This window comes from Plectrocnemia conspersa, unplaced genomic scaffold (genome assembly GCF_051122295.1).
Source record: "Plectrocnemia conspersa isolate PC_06_02 unplaced genomic scaffold, ASM5112229v1 ptg000003l, whole genome shotgun sequence".
In the NCBI taxonomy this organism is placed as follows: Eukaryota; Metazoa; Arthropoda; class Insecta; order Trichoptera; family Polycentropodidae; genus Plectrocnemia; species Plectrocnemia conspersa.
Genome location: NW_028277167.1, coordinates 97,805 through 116,520, shown reverse-complemented (window position 1 = coordinate 116,520; position 18,716 = coordinate 97,805). Strand labels below are relative to the sequence as shown.

The 18,716-nt window shown below is 38.6% G+C and overlaps 2 protein-coding genes across 10 annotated transcripts in view; one reads left to right on the top strand and one right to left on the bottom strand.

The window, feature by feature from the left end:
* The window catches only part of loco (regulator of G protein signaling family member locomotion defects), a 39,198-nt gene extending 27,534 nt beyond the window's left edge, over positions 1–11,664 (bottom strand). Inside the window, exons 1-3 of one of the 7 annotated variants that reach the window (XM_088183588.1) lie at positions 11,521–11,664; positions 10,954–11,472; positions 8,435–10,071 (exon numbers count right to left, since the gene is read on the bottom strand). In XM_088183588.1, the coding sequence (XP_088039714.1) occupies positions 8,435–10,071; positions 10,954–11,449 (2,133 nt within the window). In that variant the 5' untranslated portion in view covers positions 11,450–11,472; positions 11,521–11,664. Of the gene's footprint in view, positions 1–1,474; positions 1,597–8,434; positions 10,072–10,953; positions 11,473–11,520 lie in introns of those variants that run through there. The other 6 variants (XM_088183590.1, XM_088183589.1, XM_088183592.1 and 3 more) reach the window with 6 other exon arrangements.
* Positions 11,665–13,340: 1,676 nt separating this feature from the next.
* Positions 13,341–17,832, top strand: Rlip (Ral interacting protein). Of its 3 annotated transcripts, none has more exons than XM_088182685.1 (9): positions 13,341–13,616; positions 13,690–13,828; positions 13,898–14,096; positions 14,165–14,348; positions 14,416–14,525; positions 14,591–14,742; positions 14,817–15,113; positions 15,200–15,380; positions 16,946–17,832. In XM_088182685.1, exons 1-9 carry the CDS (start codon positions 13,541–13,543, stop codon positions 17,657–17,659), a joined length of 2,052 nt encoding a protein of 683 aa, XP_088038811.1. In that variant the 5' UTR covers positions 13,341–13,540; the 3' UTR covers positions 17,660–17,832. The 3 variants fall into 3 exon arrangements, with proteins under 3 accessions (XP_088038811.1, XP_088038810.1, XP_088038809.1); XM_088182684.1 differs by having other exon boundaries at positions 13,895–14,096; positions 14,168–14,348; XM_088182683.1 differs by having other exon boundaries at positions 13,895–14,096.
* Positions 17,833–18,716: the final 884 nt, after the last annotated feature.

Below are 18,716 nucleotides of genomic sequence, written 5' to 3'. Positions count from 1 at the left end.
AACAATATTTTTCGGATTTCTTTATGCCAACACGATTTTACTGCTTTTGACTTGAATTTTTGCCTTCTGAGAAGTGATAATTATTTTTGCGCCCTCTTATTGACCAAAATTCGGGTTGAATATAATTTAACCGATACTCTCATATTAAAAGTCGGTAGTAGTAATATCGGTAAGGATAGCTATCATATTTTTAAAACAAAGTGTAAAATCGAAGTGCAGTCAAACTATGGAGCAATATGCGATATCTGTTTGTACTTTTTCTTCCGTATATTTTCCCCCGAGAGATAAGTTGGCTCAAGTATTACTTAAACTTATCTCAACACTATGTTTTAAAAACAAAATACAACTTAAGTTAACTTGCATTTTGGACTTTTTATTCTTAAAGCTAGCGCAGTAATTACTGTAACCAAGGATGATAATAAGGATGAATTAGACGGTAGGATGTAAAGGATGGAAACACACAAAAGCCCTCGTTATGTCTAGAAAAAAGGGTTTCACATAAATATTACGCAATTATTCTCCAATGCATTGAAAAAATATTTCTTTGTTGCGAAACGGTCACGGGAAACATTATATTACCGGAATACAAAAAGCACAGTAAAGTCACAATATTTCCGTTGCACAATTCGACTTCGGAAAGATGTCCAGTAAGCAAATGTCACTCTCTAGAGGCGTATAGATAATTCCTTTATTGAAGAAACGAGTGCAACAATTGACTGGATGGTCGATTCGTCAACCATTAAGGCTGGTCTCCATTGAATACAGGGGCAGACTCAGTAAGCTACGACCCGAGACCAGAGAGGGACTCCACCAGACCAGCACCGCGGCATATAGGAACCAACCTCACTATAGTCGCTGCCACAATTACGAGACCTCTGAGGATCATCCACTAACTCCGCCAGCTTCTTCACCACTGCTCGGAGAATAACAACCTCGCCCATCATAGTTTCTCGCGATATGTATTATTAACTTATAAATTCTTTCTTTTTGGCTGCTAAGTTACACTCCTTAGGGTTAGTAAACCCGAAATAACCATTTTGTACATAAACTTTTGAAGATCATCTTTTCCAACTTTTTAGCGAAGATGGAGAAGATATCAATGATCACAGTGATTCTAAAGAAAGAATAAGAGAAAAATAGCAGTTTCGAACCGCGGCAGTTTAAATAATCGAAATATCGGATCGTTTGCAACGAAGGTTGCCGATCGCCGTAGCGAGGACAAATCGAAAAAAACGAGCGATACTAAGAGAAACCGAGCTTTCGGGAAACGCGACCTATTTAGTCGCGTTGAATTCGGACGAAGACAATCGCGAAACGGAAGTCGCGCCTCAGAGGAGGAGCGCTCCGCCGAGCACAATGGCCGCTATTTTAGGAACGTTAACTGGCGTTTCCTTTCGAATCGAAGGATCACAATGGGATCTCTTTCCGCTCGTAACGGTCGTTCGAACGCGACCCTCCGAAATTCGACGCGCACCTGTCGTTTGCACCTTCGCACCCTACCGCCCTACGCGGGCAGGTCCTCGGTCGAGCGGAACGCGCAGACGAAGCAGTCCATCGCGGCGGACGTCTGGAGCGGGAGGAGCCTCGGCTCGAATTATCGCTCGATTAGACTCAATTGGCTGCGGGTGACGTTCGGCAATTGTCCGCGCGGAGCTCGCATACGAATCGAACCGTAGTCGTTTCGGCCTCGCACTTTTTCAATCGGTTTCTATCTATTTCTCTTCGGGACTGAACCGGCGTTGACGTTACTCGGGCCCTCTACTCGATTGCTAGGAGCGAAGGGTTCGTTATCATGCGACATTTTTTTGTATATCCTTAGTCCTAAACGGGTTAATTCGTAAAAAAGGGGTGCTATTTAACAGCGATTATTTTGAGAGATATGTGCATTCAAATATATACTTTGTTTATTGTTTGTGCATTTATGTAAGGTAAATCTTCGGAAAAGGATTCATAATTCGTCTATCTGTACACAAACAATTCGTTTTATGGAACAATTATTTTATATATTGCTCATGTAAGATCTCTCCTAAAAAACTAGTATTATTATTGGATGCGATGAATTATACTTAATTAATTCCATATTATCTTTTTATCTTACATATATTAAATATTACATTTAAATTGTGCTATTTTTCATTTGTCAGTTTCGGATAGAGCGCAAATATTATATATGTATATAGAAAACGAATAAAACGACTATACTGTAATCTTCTAAAATAGGTTCAGAAACTGGGTAAATTTATATTAAATTAATTATTATTGAACGTTTTTTTTAGCCATACGTATTGCGATTCGAGTAACAAGAGAATCAGATGCAAACACTTTATGTTATATTTTAACATTCGCAAGCCTTGTTATGTATAACTAGCTGTCGGTACCTCACTATCGTGAGGTACCGATAGCTAGCGAGTGTGCGTATACCGGACCCTCAACTTTTTGGGTTTTAAATATAATTTTTGCTTCGTTCTGATTTTTAAAAATATTTTTTAAAATTAAATGGTTCAAATTGGACATTACTATTTAGAATTTTCAATGATAGACAAAATAGTTCAATCTATAAAAAACTACTTAGCATTTTCAATTCATTTGAAAATAGGTTTACAACTTGACTAAATATTTCCAGAAGAAAACATTTTATATTATTTATTAGATTTACAACGTTAGGTTTTATTGTTATATTGAAACTTAGATATTTAATGATAAATCTAAATATTGTATATCATTTATGAATAGGTTTAAAACTTGGCTAGATAATAATAAATTAAAAATTGTACTATGAAATTTCAATACAGCGAAGCTCACGGAACCAATGAATAAATTTTGGTATACTGAAAATTCGTTATATTGAACGTAAGGAAGATGATATATTTTATTTTTAATTATCACATTACTACAACATCAAAATAACCTCTTATAAGGTTGACAGATAGTTTTTTGCCCATTTTTAAGGATACTGTATGAAACAATAAAATTTGTGAAAAAAATGTTCTATAAAAAAAGTTTGAGGGTCAGCGAAACACCTGTAATGTCGCTTTTGAACACATCTGTCCAGGGCCGGCCCGAGGGGCAGGCAGTACAGGCGATCGCCTGGGGCGCTTGATCTTGTGGGGCGCCGTGATACCAAATAAAGGCGCAATATTTACTTAAAATTATCAAACAATATTGTTAAAAAATATAATCTGATATTATTTTTTTGTATACACTACTGTGCACTCTTTAGATTATTTCACGCGTAAAAAAATTATTTTTGCGCTCATGTAATGAGTTAATAAAGTATTAATATGGGGGGGGGGGGCGCAAATTTCGTTTTTGCCTGCGGCGCACAATAACCTAGGGCCGGCCCTGCATCTGTCACACACCACGTCAAGAACGAACTGAATTTGGAGAAATAGTGTGTAAAGTTGCAACGTCATTCTTAAATTCGGATCAAAATATTTCGTTATACTGAGATCAGTCTTCGTTATAATGAAAACATTTTGTATGCAAGTTTTTCGGGGACAAATTAAAGATTCGTTATACTGGGAATTTTGTTATTTCGGTATTCGTTACAAAGAGATTCGTTGTAATATTTTTTAAAATAGGTTTGTAACTTTACTAAATATTATTAAAACTAAAAATATCAAAATGTTTTCAACATAAAAAAAATATTAAAACGTAACATTTTGTATAATTTAAAAGTAGGTTTACAGTTTAATAAATAATAATAATAATAAATAGCATCGGTTACACATCCGCTCAAAAATATTACTGATATGAAAAAATATTTTGTTACACCTTACTAACGCTACAACACAATCGATCATATATATTTAGTGCAATGTGAGTGATTATAAGTCATTGATTGTGTTTTAGCGTATTTTATGTGTTTGAGTGCCAGTTTTAACGCTGCATAACACAATTATATCATAAATTTAAATTTTCGTAATAAAAAAGTTTTTTGGTGACACCATAAGTTACTTTATAATTTAAAAAAAATATTTCTATGTTTTATGTGTAAATATAAAAGTCAGTTTTTAATTACATTTACTAATGAGAAAGAAACAATAAACTAAAGATATCAAGCACCTAATCTGTTACTTTAGACCAAAAGTACGTTTTAAAAATATTAATAATTTTGAAAGCTTTGTCTTTTTTGATTAAAAAATATTTTGATTTACATATTTTTTAAAGTAAATGTTTTTCTGCGCAGCATTATATATTTTAATAATTAATGAATGTAAAAAGTTTTCACTATATTTAAAATTAATAATAAACTAATGATATTTAAAATCTATAATAAATTAATAATATTTAAAATCCATAATAAAATAAAAAATATTTTTAATGTTGAAAAAAATATTTTGAATAAATCTTGAAATTTTATTCTGAAACTTTTAATTTAAAAAATATTTAAATTAGTGTTATACATTTTTGTGTAGTTTACTTTCAAAGGCGTCAGTAAGAGGGATTTTTGCAATACTGTGCGCTTAGTAGTTGGTTGGTAATGAATAGTACTTATTTTGAAACTTTGCCCCTTTTTGTTTAAAATATTTTTTAAAGCAAAGTTTTAAAAATTCTCTAAAAACTAAAACTTTAAATTGCCAACGTTCGCCAAAATTTAGGTACATATTTTTTCTGTATAGAGAAGCTAATACATATCCACATTATTTATATTATATTTTAAATCTATAAACTAAAAAAATATTTTAAAAAACATTTTTTTTTGTATTTGATGATTTTTATACATATTTTAATAAATTTTATACAATTTAAATCGTTAAAATAAATTTCGCTCGTTAAAATCAATTTCGCTCGTTAAAATCAATTTAGTTCGTTCTCAAGCGCGGGACTTCCCAAATTTGCTTTGACAGTTCTTCTGTCAGATCTGGCAAGAAATATGTTATAATCGCGGCATTTTTGTAACAAAGTGACAATTGAAGATGATTCAAGTGATGCAGCATTTGAAATTATAGACAAAACTGTAAATTGCGGGTGTGCCAGTAAGTGTTTAGTTATAAATGAATAATATAACACGGTTATTCTAACAAAATTACTATTGACTTTCCAGGATCTAATATTAAAAGACAAACAGCGGTGATTTGGCAATTAAAGGTATACATACCGAAGTTAATTAAACATATTACAATGCTAGTAATAATAAAAAATATATGACATATTGTGACAATTTTGTAGAAGATGAAAAGATGCCAATCTACGTGTTTAATCCTCTACAGTACATCCATCAATTGTGTTCTTTGGTTGTCGTTTAAATTTAATTTATGGATTATATTAGTAGTAATAATGTGTTCAATGTTTACTCTTGATAGGAGTCTTATTGTTTTTTAATTATTTTTCAGAAGCAATGATGGAACAATTTGATGACCTATATGGCTACAACGTAGAATTGGTATATATAAACAAAGAGTTAATCTTCTCATGTTGAAGTCACTGTCAGCAAGTATTATCTTTTTATAAAGAACATACTACATAAGTTTGATGTAACTGAATATCTTAAATTTGGCTATTCAGAAAGAGGAATGATGGCACAGAACAAAAATTGTACATATTTTGCCACATCGGAATTAAAAATAACCCACTCTTAGATATTTTGGCTATCGATTATTCCAGGTATGCAATCACATATTTATAATCATTGTAAAATGTCGTTTATTAGATAACATCCAAGAAACTACACATTTATAAGCTGTCAGACAGCGCCGATTTGATCGACATTACTTTCAATCCTCACATACTAAGGATATATTACACGTTCATGTTTAAAACATAACTGGTTAATTTAAAATTCTTAAAATCTAACGTATATATGTATTAAATCGGAAAGCAATGATAATGTTTATGTAAAATAAAAGTAAAACTCACTTTTCGGCCTCGGAGCCCGGCGACGGGATTTCAAAATTTGAAGATTTCATTACAAAGATTGTTTTATGATTGTTTATCTAATTTAATCAATGTATTCTTCTTATCCTCAACACATTATGTATATATTTAATTTTCATAGTTATAACACACCTAGTTAATTTGCAATCCGATTATTTATAAAAGTAAAAACTCACTTTTAGGCCTCGGAGCCCGTCGCCGGGAATTCAAAATTTGAAAATTTCATTACGAAGATTATTTTATGATTGTTTATCTAGTTTAATCAATGTATTCTTCTAATCCTCAACGCATTATGTATATATTTCATTTTTATTCAGTCAAATGACGAATTAATGAAAATTATTGTCGCGTAACAAAATTTTATTATTAAATAATAATTATTTAAAAGTGTTGTCACGGTACTATCTATTTGAATTTGAATGCTTATTTTTCATTGGTCGACGCTATTTGAATATTTGAATGCTTATTTTTGATTGGTCGAAACAACAGAACGCATTGCCGGCGGCTCGAAAATCAATCGGAACAAATTCAATTTTAATTTTTATTATTATTTATTATTATAATTAAATATATTTCCTTTGTTTATGTGTATTGTTACACACCGTTCATACAAAGCGATACGATTTATAGAGTATAGAATTGAACGGAGAATGTTTCATTGAAAGTTATGCGCGTCCGGAAGCGACGACGGCGGCTTAGAACAATTATATATAAGATTGCTGTGACATTTCATTTATAAAAATATGAGTCAAGAAAACTTTTTTACTCTCTGGCATTTTGAGTTTTAAATTTATATTCAATAAGAAAAATTCACAAGTAGCGCCTGAGATTTTTTAGTATTTTTTGCAGTCGCAACTGTTTCATTCGGTTCCACGACAAAAGCGGACATATGGACCAACGGCATAACGTCCGCAAATAAAATATTCAAAATGATTTTTTTAATAAATTGACGAATCAATGGGTGACAGAAGTTTGCATATTACTAAACCTAAATAAGGCAAACAAATCAAATCCAAAGTGTATAGATTGTCGGATTCTTGAAATTAAAAAAGAACGTTATATTACAAAAACCGTTAATTACAAATGCTTTAAAAAGTCGATAGAATTATGTATATATATATATATATATATATATATATATATATATATATATATATATGCGTGACCAATGTGTTATCCATTCATCATCAACAGATTCTTTTTTATTAACAGTATCGTATAATGATATTACGTGGTTTACGAAATATGTATTTAACAGTATTGATTTTAACTTTATTATATTATTTTATTGTACATATATTGTCAAAGGTCGGAACGTTTGCGATTATAAGCGATAGATATTATAACATTAAAATATATATATATATATATATATCATATATATTTTTTTACCTAAATGGATTTGTTTCTTCGAGTCAATTTCTAAATAAAAGTTTTATTTTATAGCCATTATAATTTTGAAAATTTAATTACAGTATGGTTATTTTATTGCACATAAGTCTGCGATTGCAATCTACACGATAATATTTGTTTTGTTTTCATATTTTTTTTATTACACATTAAATTACTAGAAATTTACTAGAAGAAAAAATCAGTTATAATCTCAAACGTTTCGACCTTCGACAATATGTGTATAAGAAAATATCACGAAAATGTGTATATTACACATGTCAATACTGTTAAATACATAATTCGTAAGCCTCGAAATCAATGCAAAGTAAAAAAATATTCTGTTGATTATGAACGAAAAGTGTTAATAAATAATAGCAATGATCGATCAAATTATTATATTTACATGATTAAATCGTGCAAACCAAAGATACCTATAGTATATTTATTTTTAAGAGGCAGTGCGCAATAACATCGTTTGACGCGTAATCATAATGTGCTCTTAACATAATGATTACGCATTAAACGATGTTATTGCGCTTTGACTAAGTATTATGTTTTTATTTCTCTCACGAAAATGGGTCACAAATCAATCGTTCACAAGACTTTACAGAGTAATTGCGAATTATGGCGAGAGTTAAAAAACATATTTCCTATATGATAATTAAATACATCGCATTTATTTCCTTTTATTTTTTTTAAACGATCAGCTATTATATAATCATGTTTATATCTATCACCTTTCATTGATATATTTAGTTTAACAAATCAGCAGCTTTTGTAACGTTTTCATAATTAATCCATATGCTTTCGATTTTTTACTCAAAAATAATTAATTGCCACATTATTATTTAATCCGGATATTCTTGTAGAACCTGATAAAATTATCTAAAAAAGTAGTGTATAAATATCTTATTTTAATCGATTGATTTATTTTGTCTATTAATATTAAAATTAAATAAATTAATATGTAAATTATTAAGGAAATAATAAAATTATTTAACATTACATTTACGAAACCCATCAAATTCTTATTTTTGAAAATCTAGTCACTATATTCCTATTTTTAATGACACCCGTCAAATTGACGGGTTTAATACAGATAAACCTAGTGTTAATTTTAAATAAAAATTTAAGACTAATAATTTTATAAAAAATAAAAACTCACCAAAACGTTGCAATCTCTGAGGTCCGGTTCACTCGCAGCGCCTTCGAGGCGCCCCCGATCGGTTTCGCTACTCCCGCGGACGTCCTCGACGCTTGCGCTGGCGCGAGAGATTCCGAACGCCTTCGGGTTCCGATCGTCACCGCCGGTCGCCTGTTCGCGAGAACCGCTTCGGCGAGGAAACCGGAATGGCTTCTTGATCTTGTCGCGTTTCACTTTTATCACGTCGCCCGGATGCAGAAACGTACGGCAATCGCTTTTAGGCTTTTTCGATCCGAAGACCGGCGTGTCGTCGACGGAGACGCGCGGCGTCGCAGAGCCGCAAGCGGACACGTCGTCTGCGGAGACTTCGTCGGACGTTCGGTCTCGACGACGGCGGACTCGTTCGCCTTCGGGCCTCGGGACGTCCACCGCTCTCTCTGAATACCCGCCAGTCCTTCCGTAGCGAGCTTCGCCGCCGGTGAGGCTCTCGTCGCGTTCGTCTGGGCGTATTGTCTCATAATGGTGTTCTTCGCGACGAACAGTGTCCTCGGAGCGGACGCGTAAAAGGGGCTCCCGCGAGACCGCTCTCGCGAGCGATTCGCGAAAGCCGCGACCGTCAACGGCGCTTTCCGACGTCGCCTCCGCAAGGGGCGCCGAGGCGCTCGGGAGGCGCCCGCCTGCGTTCGGGGGACCGAGACGCTCCCTTGCGGGCAAGGGTCTTCCGTCCCTCGACTCGTCGAAGTCGTCGGCCGTCGGATCGGGAAAGTCCACGACTAGTATCCTGTCCGATATGTTCTGGCAGTCGTTGTGGAAGCCTATGCCCGAGTCGCTGTTGCTGGAGGCGGTGGTCATCTCGCTCGGCTGGGGCGAGTCTGCCGCCGGCGCATCGCCCTCGCCGCGCGCGCCCGGAGGCGGACGCCGGTCGAAGGCGAACCTGGGGCGGTTAATCTTCCTGACAAAGTCTGAGCCGCCGCGCCGGCCGTCGTTCGCAAACCTCAACGCCGGCTCGGCGTCCGGATCGCGGGATCGGACCTCGGGCCGCTTCAGCGAATATATTATTCGCACGACGTTGACCACGTACTCCGAGTCGTCAGGGAACTCCAAGCAGGTCCCCGTGACTGGGTCGGCCGTGCAGTCTATCCCGAAGATCTCGGCCTTCCGGACGTGAGCGCGGTGCCCCGCCGTCCGACCGTCGACGACGAACGCGTGACAACTGTTGGAGACGGTCGCGTCTGGATCGACTGGGCGGCCCGCGCTAGTCACGAGCGCGAAGAACCTGCGGTCGCCTTCGGAGCCGCAGCCCGCGTAGTCGATCCTGGAGGCCGGGTACTCGGCGAGCGTCTCTCCGGGGCCGTTTTTGAGGGTCATCCGCGACGGCGATATGGTCATGAGGACGGCGCACGGGCTGCGCTTCTCCTGGCGCATCTTCCTTATGCACCCGCGCACCGTCCTCTGCTCGGCGCCGGCGGCGATCCGCTCGGGCATCTCGATCGTTCCCAGATAACCGACGACGGCCTTGTACTCCAGAGACGATCGCTCGTCAACGATTTTGGAGAGGGATTTTATTTTATCCTCGCCGGAGTCGACGGGCGCACGCGTCTCTTTGGTGGCGAGCGTTTCGTTTCCAACTGCGAGCGGGGGCTTATGATGGACGACTTCTGAAAAAAATATAACAGGCTTTTAAATTTTTCAACAATGAGAAATTCCTGAATAAATGCTGAGTGATGATGAGTGATTATTGTGAATTGTGAAGAAACTCCGGAAACTATCACAGATGAAATAGTTAGCCTAATGAATGAACTAAACTTGGACGTCAAGAACAATGATGTTAATGAGTCGATTAATTCTCTCTCAGTACTTTTGTCAAATGAATACTTGATTGAACAACAAGAGTTAAATGAGAATGTAACAATGAAAACGAGGAAGAAGCTGAAAAATATAAAAGAATTTGACAAATTTTTGACTATCCCAACGGAGAAAGTATATCGCCGGACAAACGAATAGGACTGTCACATTTGTATATAATTTAACACCCCTTCTTGTTCTACTTGAGATATTATGTATTTTTTAACACACAATGAAAAAAGTTAAAAATCTCTAAATGGTTTGCTTTACATAGAGGTTTCTTAAAATATCGAATAAATGATTTATTGCACGTATGAAGGTTACCATTCGTATACAATCATTAAAGCTTTCTAAGCAAACTTTTTTACAAAATTTGAGACTAAGAAGTTGACTAGCTAAGTGAACGATAATTTGCTGTAAAAACTATCGATAAATATTTGTTTGGATTCCAACGAATTCCTAATTAATATATAATTGTAATAAATTAGCTTTTTAGGTAATTTCCAGCTACCGTTTATGCACACAATCATAAAAACTAGTACTAGTACTAGTCTATGTAACCACGAAAACGTTTTCAATCCCACTCGGTAAGTTTTCTAATCGCGATTTCATCTTTAACTAAATTGCAAACTAGTTTCTTTTTAGAAAAGTTTACAATGTGACTAAACTGTAAAAGGTAGGTAAAAAATAATGACCCGATTGCGCGAGCTCTTGGAACATGGCGCCCGTGTTGAGATCCCTGACCACCTTGACGGCCCGCGCCGGCTCGGGCGGAGCGTCGCTGCGGCGAGAGAGCTTGCGCGCTCGAGACTCGCGGCGACGGTGGCGATGGCGGCGACGACGGTTCTTGCGGACGGACCTGCCGAGCGCGTCCTCGTCCGAGCTGTCGGAGAAGTAGTTTTCGGCGATGGTGAGGCGCACGACGCCGCCCACCGAGCCGCCGATCAGCCGCACCACGGCGTCGTGCGGCAGCTTGCACGCGTCCAGGCCGTCCACGGAGACGAGGAAGTCTCCGGCGCGCAGTCCGGCCGCCTCGGCCGGGGAGTCGGCCGCCACGCACGACAGGATGCACGGCCTCTGGCCCGAAATGGTGAAGCCGAACCCGCCGGCGCCGCGGCGCACGTCAGCCGTGCGCACGCCGTAGCTCGCCCGCTTCTTCCTCCTGCGGTGCGGGTGCGGATGCGGGTGCATGGCGGACACCTACTAACAGACGACTTTCACAAAACAACTTTCACCACTTGGACGACAAACTACCTTAGTACCTTCGACTTCCGAGGGGGCGAGCGCTACCGAAGCGAAGGACGCGAAGGACGCTCCGGACGAAGCGGCTCCATCGGGGGCGAACGAAATTCGCCCCTTCCAGCGGACGCAAAACATCCGCCGCCGTCGACGATTACGGCCCCAACGCGCATCTCACGACGACCATCAACCAAATGAACGGCGAATATCAAAGCCGAAAACTGAAGATCGAACATTGGTTCGCGAGTCCGTTAAAAATAACCTTTTCAAAGCTGGGCCACCCATTTTTTCGCAGATGATGAAAAGGTTCAACGATATGGGGCTCAGAGATTATAAAGCCCCACACAAATTTTAAACTAAAATTGGTTCATATAAAAATATATTAAAAACTTAATTTATTTTTCGATCCTTGAAAAAAGAATATCTAGCTGATTGTGTAGTATCCAAAGTCAAATATTGTGTCAGGAGTAGGAAATATGTAAAGATTTTCTACTCCTGCTGCTGCAAATGCAAAGGGTTTGAGTATACCCAAACTTAAATTCTATAGAGAATTTACGAGAAAAATTAAAAGGAAAGGTTGTCCAACCCAATTGCGCTGCGAGAAAATTGTCTCCATACATCTGCAGGTCATTAGTTGACAGTTTGGCAAAAAGGGTTGCAGCTGTAATTAAAGCTAGGGGTGGGCCTACTAAATATCAAAAATAACCTTAAAATAAACACTATAAACAACCTTAATCAGTTTTTTATTTCCAAATACATTTTCACCAGTAAATACATATTTATACTACCGAAAATATAATTTATCTAAAAGCACCAGTCAAATTATATGTTGAATAACTTTTTGTTAAGAATTAAGTTTATTATATATAAACTATCCTGTTATTTCATAAAAGTTTGATTATGTGTTAAACATTCAGTATAAATTGTAAAAAACGTTCTGCCATACGAAAGACTGGGATACACTCGCGCCCTCCATATAATTATATTATAAATCAATTGCAGCGCCGCGGTGACGAGAATTGGAAACACCCCTATAAAAAATAATATATCTACAAATGTATTCGAGCAAACCGCAAGAGTTTTAATATTACGTTCAAGCAATTTTTTTAGGAAGTAACTGTAATACATACAAGCGTCTGAAGTACGTTCGCTATGACTTCTATACGTGTCAATCGCGGGAAAAAGGTTGTAAATATGAATTAAAAGCATGTATGTATTTAACCCTAGTGAACGCATAAATTATAAATATGGCATGATAACGTAAATGAAATTACGAAAAGGTTTGATACATATTTAAATTAGTTACACACGAAACATATAAAGCTTGATACATAGTTAAATTACTAAATAATAAAAAAATGTAATAATAAAAGGTTTGATACAACACTATATTATTTAATATAAAAAAACTTTAAATAATTAAAAGTTTAATACAACGTTAAATTATTTAATAATAAAAAAAACATTAAATATTGAAAGATTTGAAATTTGATACAACGCTAAATTGAAGTATAAAAAACACATGAAGTATAAAATATCTAGTATGAGACATTAGTAGTATTTATTTAGCACTGCACTCACAGTCCATCACCCATTGCAACGGTAGTGAGTTGTCCTTGACAATCTATATATACATATATATATATATATATATATATATATATATATATATATATATATATATATATATATATATATATATATATATATATATCACAGGATAAGTGTACATTTGAATTAATATAATTGTAAATTGTAAGTTTCACTTTTTTTTAAAACAATAAATAAATTTAAAAAATGTTAATTTACTTTTTCGAGTACCATGATGTCAACAAAGATCTTTGTTAGCATTTATTTATAATAATGACGAACAACGATATATCATCGTTTAACAGCAAAAGGGTAAAATATAAAAATTGAGCATTGCACAAGAGATGTAAATAAAATAAAATAAAAAGCTATGGCCGGAGCGAGTCGCGTTAGGACGGCCTTCGAAAAATAAAGAGCTGTCACTCGGACGACCGAATGTAGGTTTCGAACGGGATGGAGTACGACAACGACGAGGGCTTCCCGGGGCTGTACAACGCCGACTCCGGAAAGCGCAGCAACGAGAGTGACTGTGAGTACTTTTTTTCCACCTCCGCCTTCGTCGTCGCCGTCACCGTCACCGTCATCGTCGTCACTTCTTCCAGACAGCGACGGCGATCACGACAAGCCGAGCAAGAAGGAGCTGCTGATCGGTCGCAGGAAAGACAAGAAGGACTCGAAGAAGGACCGAGGCTACGCGGCGCTCGAGGGAGAGAGTTCGCCCGAGGAGGAGACTGAGACCAAGTAAATTTTGAAAATATTTGCTCGTTCTTAAAAGCGTTTTAAACGAAACTGTCAAAAAACTGTCAGAAGTCCCTCCAAATCCAAGAAGACGAAGGCGTTCAAGTTCCCCTCCAAGAGCAAGGAGAAGAGGGAAAAGTCCAGAGACAAGGAGAAGGTCGGCGAGAAGGACGCCAAAGACAAGGAGAAGGAGCACACCGAGAAGGAGAAGAAAAAGGAGAAGCTGAAGAAAGAGAAGGAGAAGCGCGAAAAGGAGAAGGTCAAAGAGAAGGTACAGTCTAATCGATACGCGTCGATCGCGTTGCGTGTTATTCTTAGTTCGTTTTTCCCAACGCTCAGGAGAAGGAAGAGAAAAACAAGACGAAAGAGTCCAAGGAGAAGGTGAAGGAGAAGGAGAAGGCGAAGGAGAAAGAAAAAGAAAAGAGCAAGGACAAGGACCGAGACAAGAAGGAGAGGAAAGCGAGCAAGCAGCAGACTTCCGTCGCTTCGGGAGTCCCTTTCGAGGAAATATGCACGTTGGGAGGTGGGCGGATTCTCTCGATTCTTGATTGATCTTTGGACGCGTATCTTATCTTATATATCCGTTTTAGTCCTTCAACCCGTGTTCGGAGCGCCGCTGGGTCTGGCGGTGGAGCGGTCCGGATGCCACGACGACTCCCATCTGCCGCTGGTGGTCCGACACTGCGTCGACTTTCTTCAGGCGAGTCGCCGTCCGCGCCCAACCTCGCCTTTGCGATCGACTCGTAATCCTCCTTGGCGTTGCAGGAACGGGTCTACGATTCGGACGCCGTCTTTAGAGCGGAACCGCCTAGAGAGAAGCTTCGGCTCTTGAAGAAGTTGTACAACGACAGAGAGGCGGTCGCCGAGAAAGACTACGACGTTCCCACCGCTTGTTTTCTGCTCGCTACGTTTTTGAGGTATGGATATACATATATATATATATATTTGGACTGCGCGTCGACTGGTCCGTTCGGCTTTTCTTTCGTTTCAGCGAATTGCCGGAGCCGGTGCTGACGACCGAGTTGCTCCCTCAGTTCGAAGAGGCGGCGGCGAGCGAGCGACCCGACGAGCTGGCTTCGCTCGTTTCCCGGCTGCCGACCGTCAACGCGGCCCTCCTCGGACGGCTCCTCGATCATATGGCCCGTCCGCGGCGGCGCGATAGGGCGGACGGAACGATCGCCGAAACGCCGAGCGCGCCTCTAGGAGGCGCCCTCGAGGCGTCCGACCGGCTGCTCTCCCTCCTCGTCGAGAACCGCCGAGCGCTCTTTCCCGACCTCAAAGTTTCCAAGTGAGCGGTCCGCGTTTCGTATATACGTTCGTCCGACTGATAAGCTATAGGGCGACGTTTTCAACCGTGAAGCGCTTCCTTCGCAGGTACGCGCCGCCTCTGACGTCGACGGCGGAACTTCCGGAGACAGCCGACGAGATCGCCGAGGAGCTGCGAAAGCAAGAGTCCATGCTCAACCAGATACACGCGGAGATGCACGCTGGCTTCGTCACGCAGAAGCGCGAGGAGCAGCTGTGGGAGGGCCAGAGGATCGTCACTCAGCTGAAGGTGAAACTGCATGCTTTTTAACAAAACCAGAAGATAAGAAATTGTGCATATGAGCCTTAAAAATCAGTTTGACTCGACGATTTTTATTATTATAAGTATTAAGTATTATTATAATGAAGTAGAACAATGAAAACTGTTTTATTTTTAGTCTAAAAAATTAAATTACAAAGAAACTAATATATTCTTGAGACTCAATATAATCAAAATAAAGTTTTAAAATGCTGGTTTTGAGCATTAGTTCATGAAATGCGTTGATTTTTGTTTTCACAAAAAATGTTGTGTATCCGCATCGGAATATAAATTAAAGTAAAATTTAGCTTTATAAATGCAGCATAAATTTTTAATGTTTTAATGGATTTCTCTGAACGAGCAATAAAACAAACGGTTCTGAATAAAATTTGGTTAGAGCCCTAAGGGGCACCATCGAACCCAATAAATTATTATATTTAAAATTATATTTCAATCTTCCGTGGGTTAAATTTTTTGTCTTTAGCTTTGTCACTCTTTAAAAATAATTTACGATCAAATTATACTGGCATCTCAGGTTTAAACAAAGACCTTTTTGATGGTCCCTCACATGGATAGTATTTACGTATTTATTTACAATAGATAGTTTTGAAGTATTTACATGTAGCAGCGATAAATTTTTTTTTTTTTTTTCTTAAAGTATAACCATTGATTCATAGATGGCAGCACAAAACGCTTTTGTTTTTGCAGGTAGATACTACTGAACTCATCGTTAAACATAGGAAGTAGTAAAAGGTAGTCACTTCCTGTCCCGTGGATTACTAGCAGCGGACAAAGCCTGTAGATATTACTCAACCCGTTGGTAGTGTTTCTAATAAATATAACAAAATACGATAAATAATAAAATTTAAATATTAAAACGAGAAAATTTGATTTGTCGTGAAAAGTGTATATTGTCAACAAACGTTAAACGTATAGTATCTTCATAGATACCATCCTAGTACTGACTGAGCCTCCTAGGAACTGCAAAACGCATTAGATACGAGTCAGTCCTGTGTAATTCGACTTTCGGTGTTATTATTACCTTTGCATACACAATTCGGAATCATTTAAAACCATCAATATTTTATTATATTTTTGTAAATAAAAAAAAATTGCATATTCACCGACTTTCAAGAGTGCGTTTTATGATTTTTTCAAAATTTATTATTGATAAAAAAATATTGTATCATATTTTAAACATCCTATCTTTTACATATTGTTAAATTATTAAAGAAAAAAGAGTCAGTCGATTTGTTATGACTCCCATCTAAAATACCACAACTCTGCCAATCTTAAATTTTTAAAATTGTCGTTAATTTTTATGCATTTAGGTAGTATTTATTAACTCTTGGACTGCAGATGGTATTTCGCACTTTGCTAATAAATTCTTTGAATATTCCAGTTCAATAAATTAAAGTGACTTTCAGCCTTGAATTACATAAAATAACCATATTACAAGGCTCGAAGGTTTATGGCACCTCAAGGTGTCATTTCTCGATGACATAGATGCGTCCGCGGCTGACAAAAAAATTGACGTTTGTCATTTGTTTTTTCAGCGGAAGCTGAGGGCGGTGCGAAAGCCGAACGACTCGTCGAGCTTCACCCGAACGCGGTCGTCGACGGACGAGAGGCAGGCGACGCGAGAAGAGGAAGCGGAGAGGACGCCTCGCGCCGACACGCCCGAAGCGTCCGTTTCGGAGGTCGAAAAGCCCCGGTCCGTCGCAAAATCTGGCTCCGACGCGTCTTCCGTCGAATCCAAAGCTTTCGCAAGAGACAAGCCGACGCCCGAGAGCGACTCGGCACGCGGCTTCGCTTCCGGCAGCTTCGAGGATAACTTCGACGACCCGGAGGAAACCGCCGAACCCGACGCGGTCGACTCGGAGCCGCCGCCCCCTCCTCCCAAAGCCGAGAGACCGACTCTGTCCGAGGAGGAGCTCGGCCTGATGCGATTGCAGCTGGAACGCGCCGAGTACTCGCAGCTCAAGTCTCTCCTGCAAGCCAAGATCGACTCGGAGCGCTTCGAGATCGTCAAGCTGAGGAGCCACGTGGCCATCAAGAGTAAGCAGGAGGGCGGCGGCGGCGGGCAGAGCGAGACGCGCGAGGCGGAGTCGCCATCGCGCGCCGAAGCCGAGCTCGAAGAGCGCCGCCGTCTCGTCGTCGAGAACCGCCTGCTAGAGCGAAAGCGGCTGTCTCTCGCGGACCGAATATTCCAGGAGAGGATGGCGTGCGTCCAGCTCAAGATCCAGCTGGCCATGAACGAGATTCTTTAAGTTTTACGTTCGAGATCCGCACGCGACTGAGAAGGCATCGGGGCGAAAGCCGCTCAAAGACAATTTCTCATTCGAACCGATATCCTTTATTCGCTTATTAAATTAAATTATAATAAATATATTAAACTTATATCGAATACTTTAAACTTTTTTTAATAAATATATTAAATGTATTCAGGATTGATAACGATTATTTTATATGCAAACGCACGAAATTTCACTCACCTCGGTGGCGAGATTGTTCCTAAGATGTTAACATTTAATGTGCCGTGCGGTCAAAATACACGTAAAGCCGGCACAAAAAATGGTAAAACACCCAGTTTTAAAACTATGTTATCAATAATTATAATATTTACTATGGGTATTTACCAAATCATATTGTTCATTTTCCTTGTACCTAGGGGTTATCAACTTTTTGAATTTGGCACAAAAAAATCGAAATAGGCGCACAAAACAGATAAAATTATTTTTATCAACTATTTCTAACGATTATAATTAGTTATTTAAAAAAAACCCAATTATTTAATAGTTTTTTAGCGCATGATATTTATCAAAACGACCTAAATGAAGCGGCACGTTACGAGTTTTATACACAAGTCTAGTCTGACTATATTTTTTGTGACTTGCAAACCCGGCAATCCCGTTCACAATCTTCGTAGTCTGATGCGAGCGACAAACATCTTTCGGCACACGTGCAGAAGGGACAGGTGCAACATCGGAAGGGCCAGGCTGCGGTTCACTGTCCATATGACCGCCACGCCACAGTCCACAATTTTTTTTTATAACTAATTATTTTGCCATTTAAAGTGACAAACACTATATGAGTTAAATAATGTACTATTAATTAAATATATTGCTACACGTTTAGTCATTATTGCCGTATCTAGGTGTAGATATCATAAACACAATTTTTTCGTCTATTATATATATATACATAATATATTTACAGAGTCCTGCTTTGGCATTCGGCCGAGTTAGTCGCGCGCGCTATCTGTCACTCTGATAACTAGTGTTTGTGATAAAAAGTGGGAATTCCCGCTGACTCACCAGCCGCCTT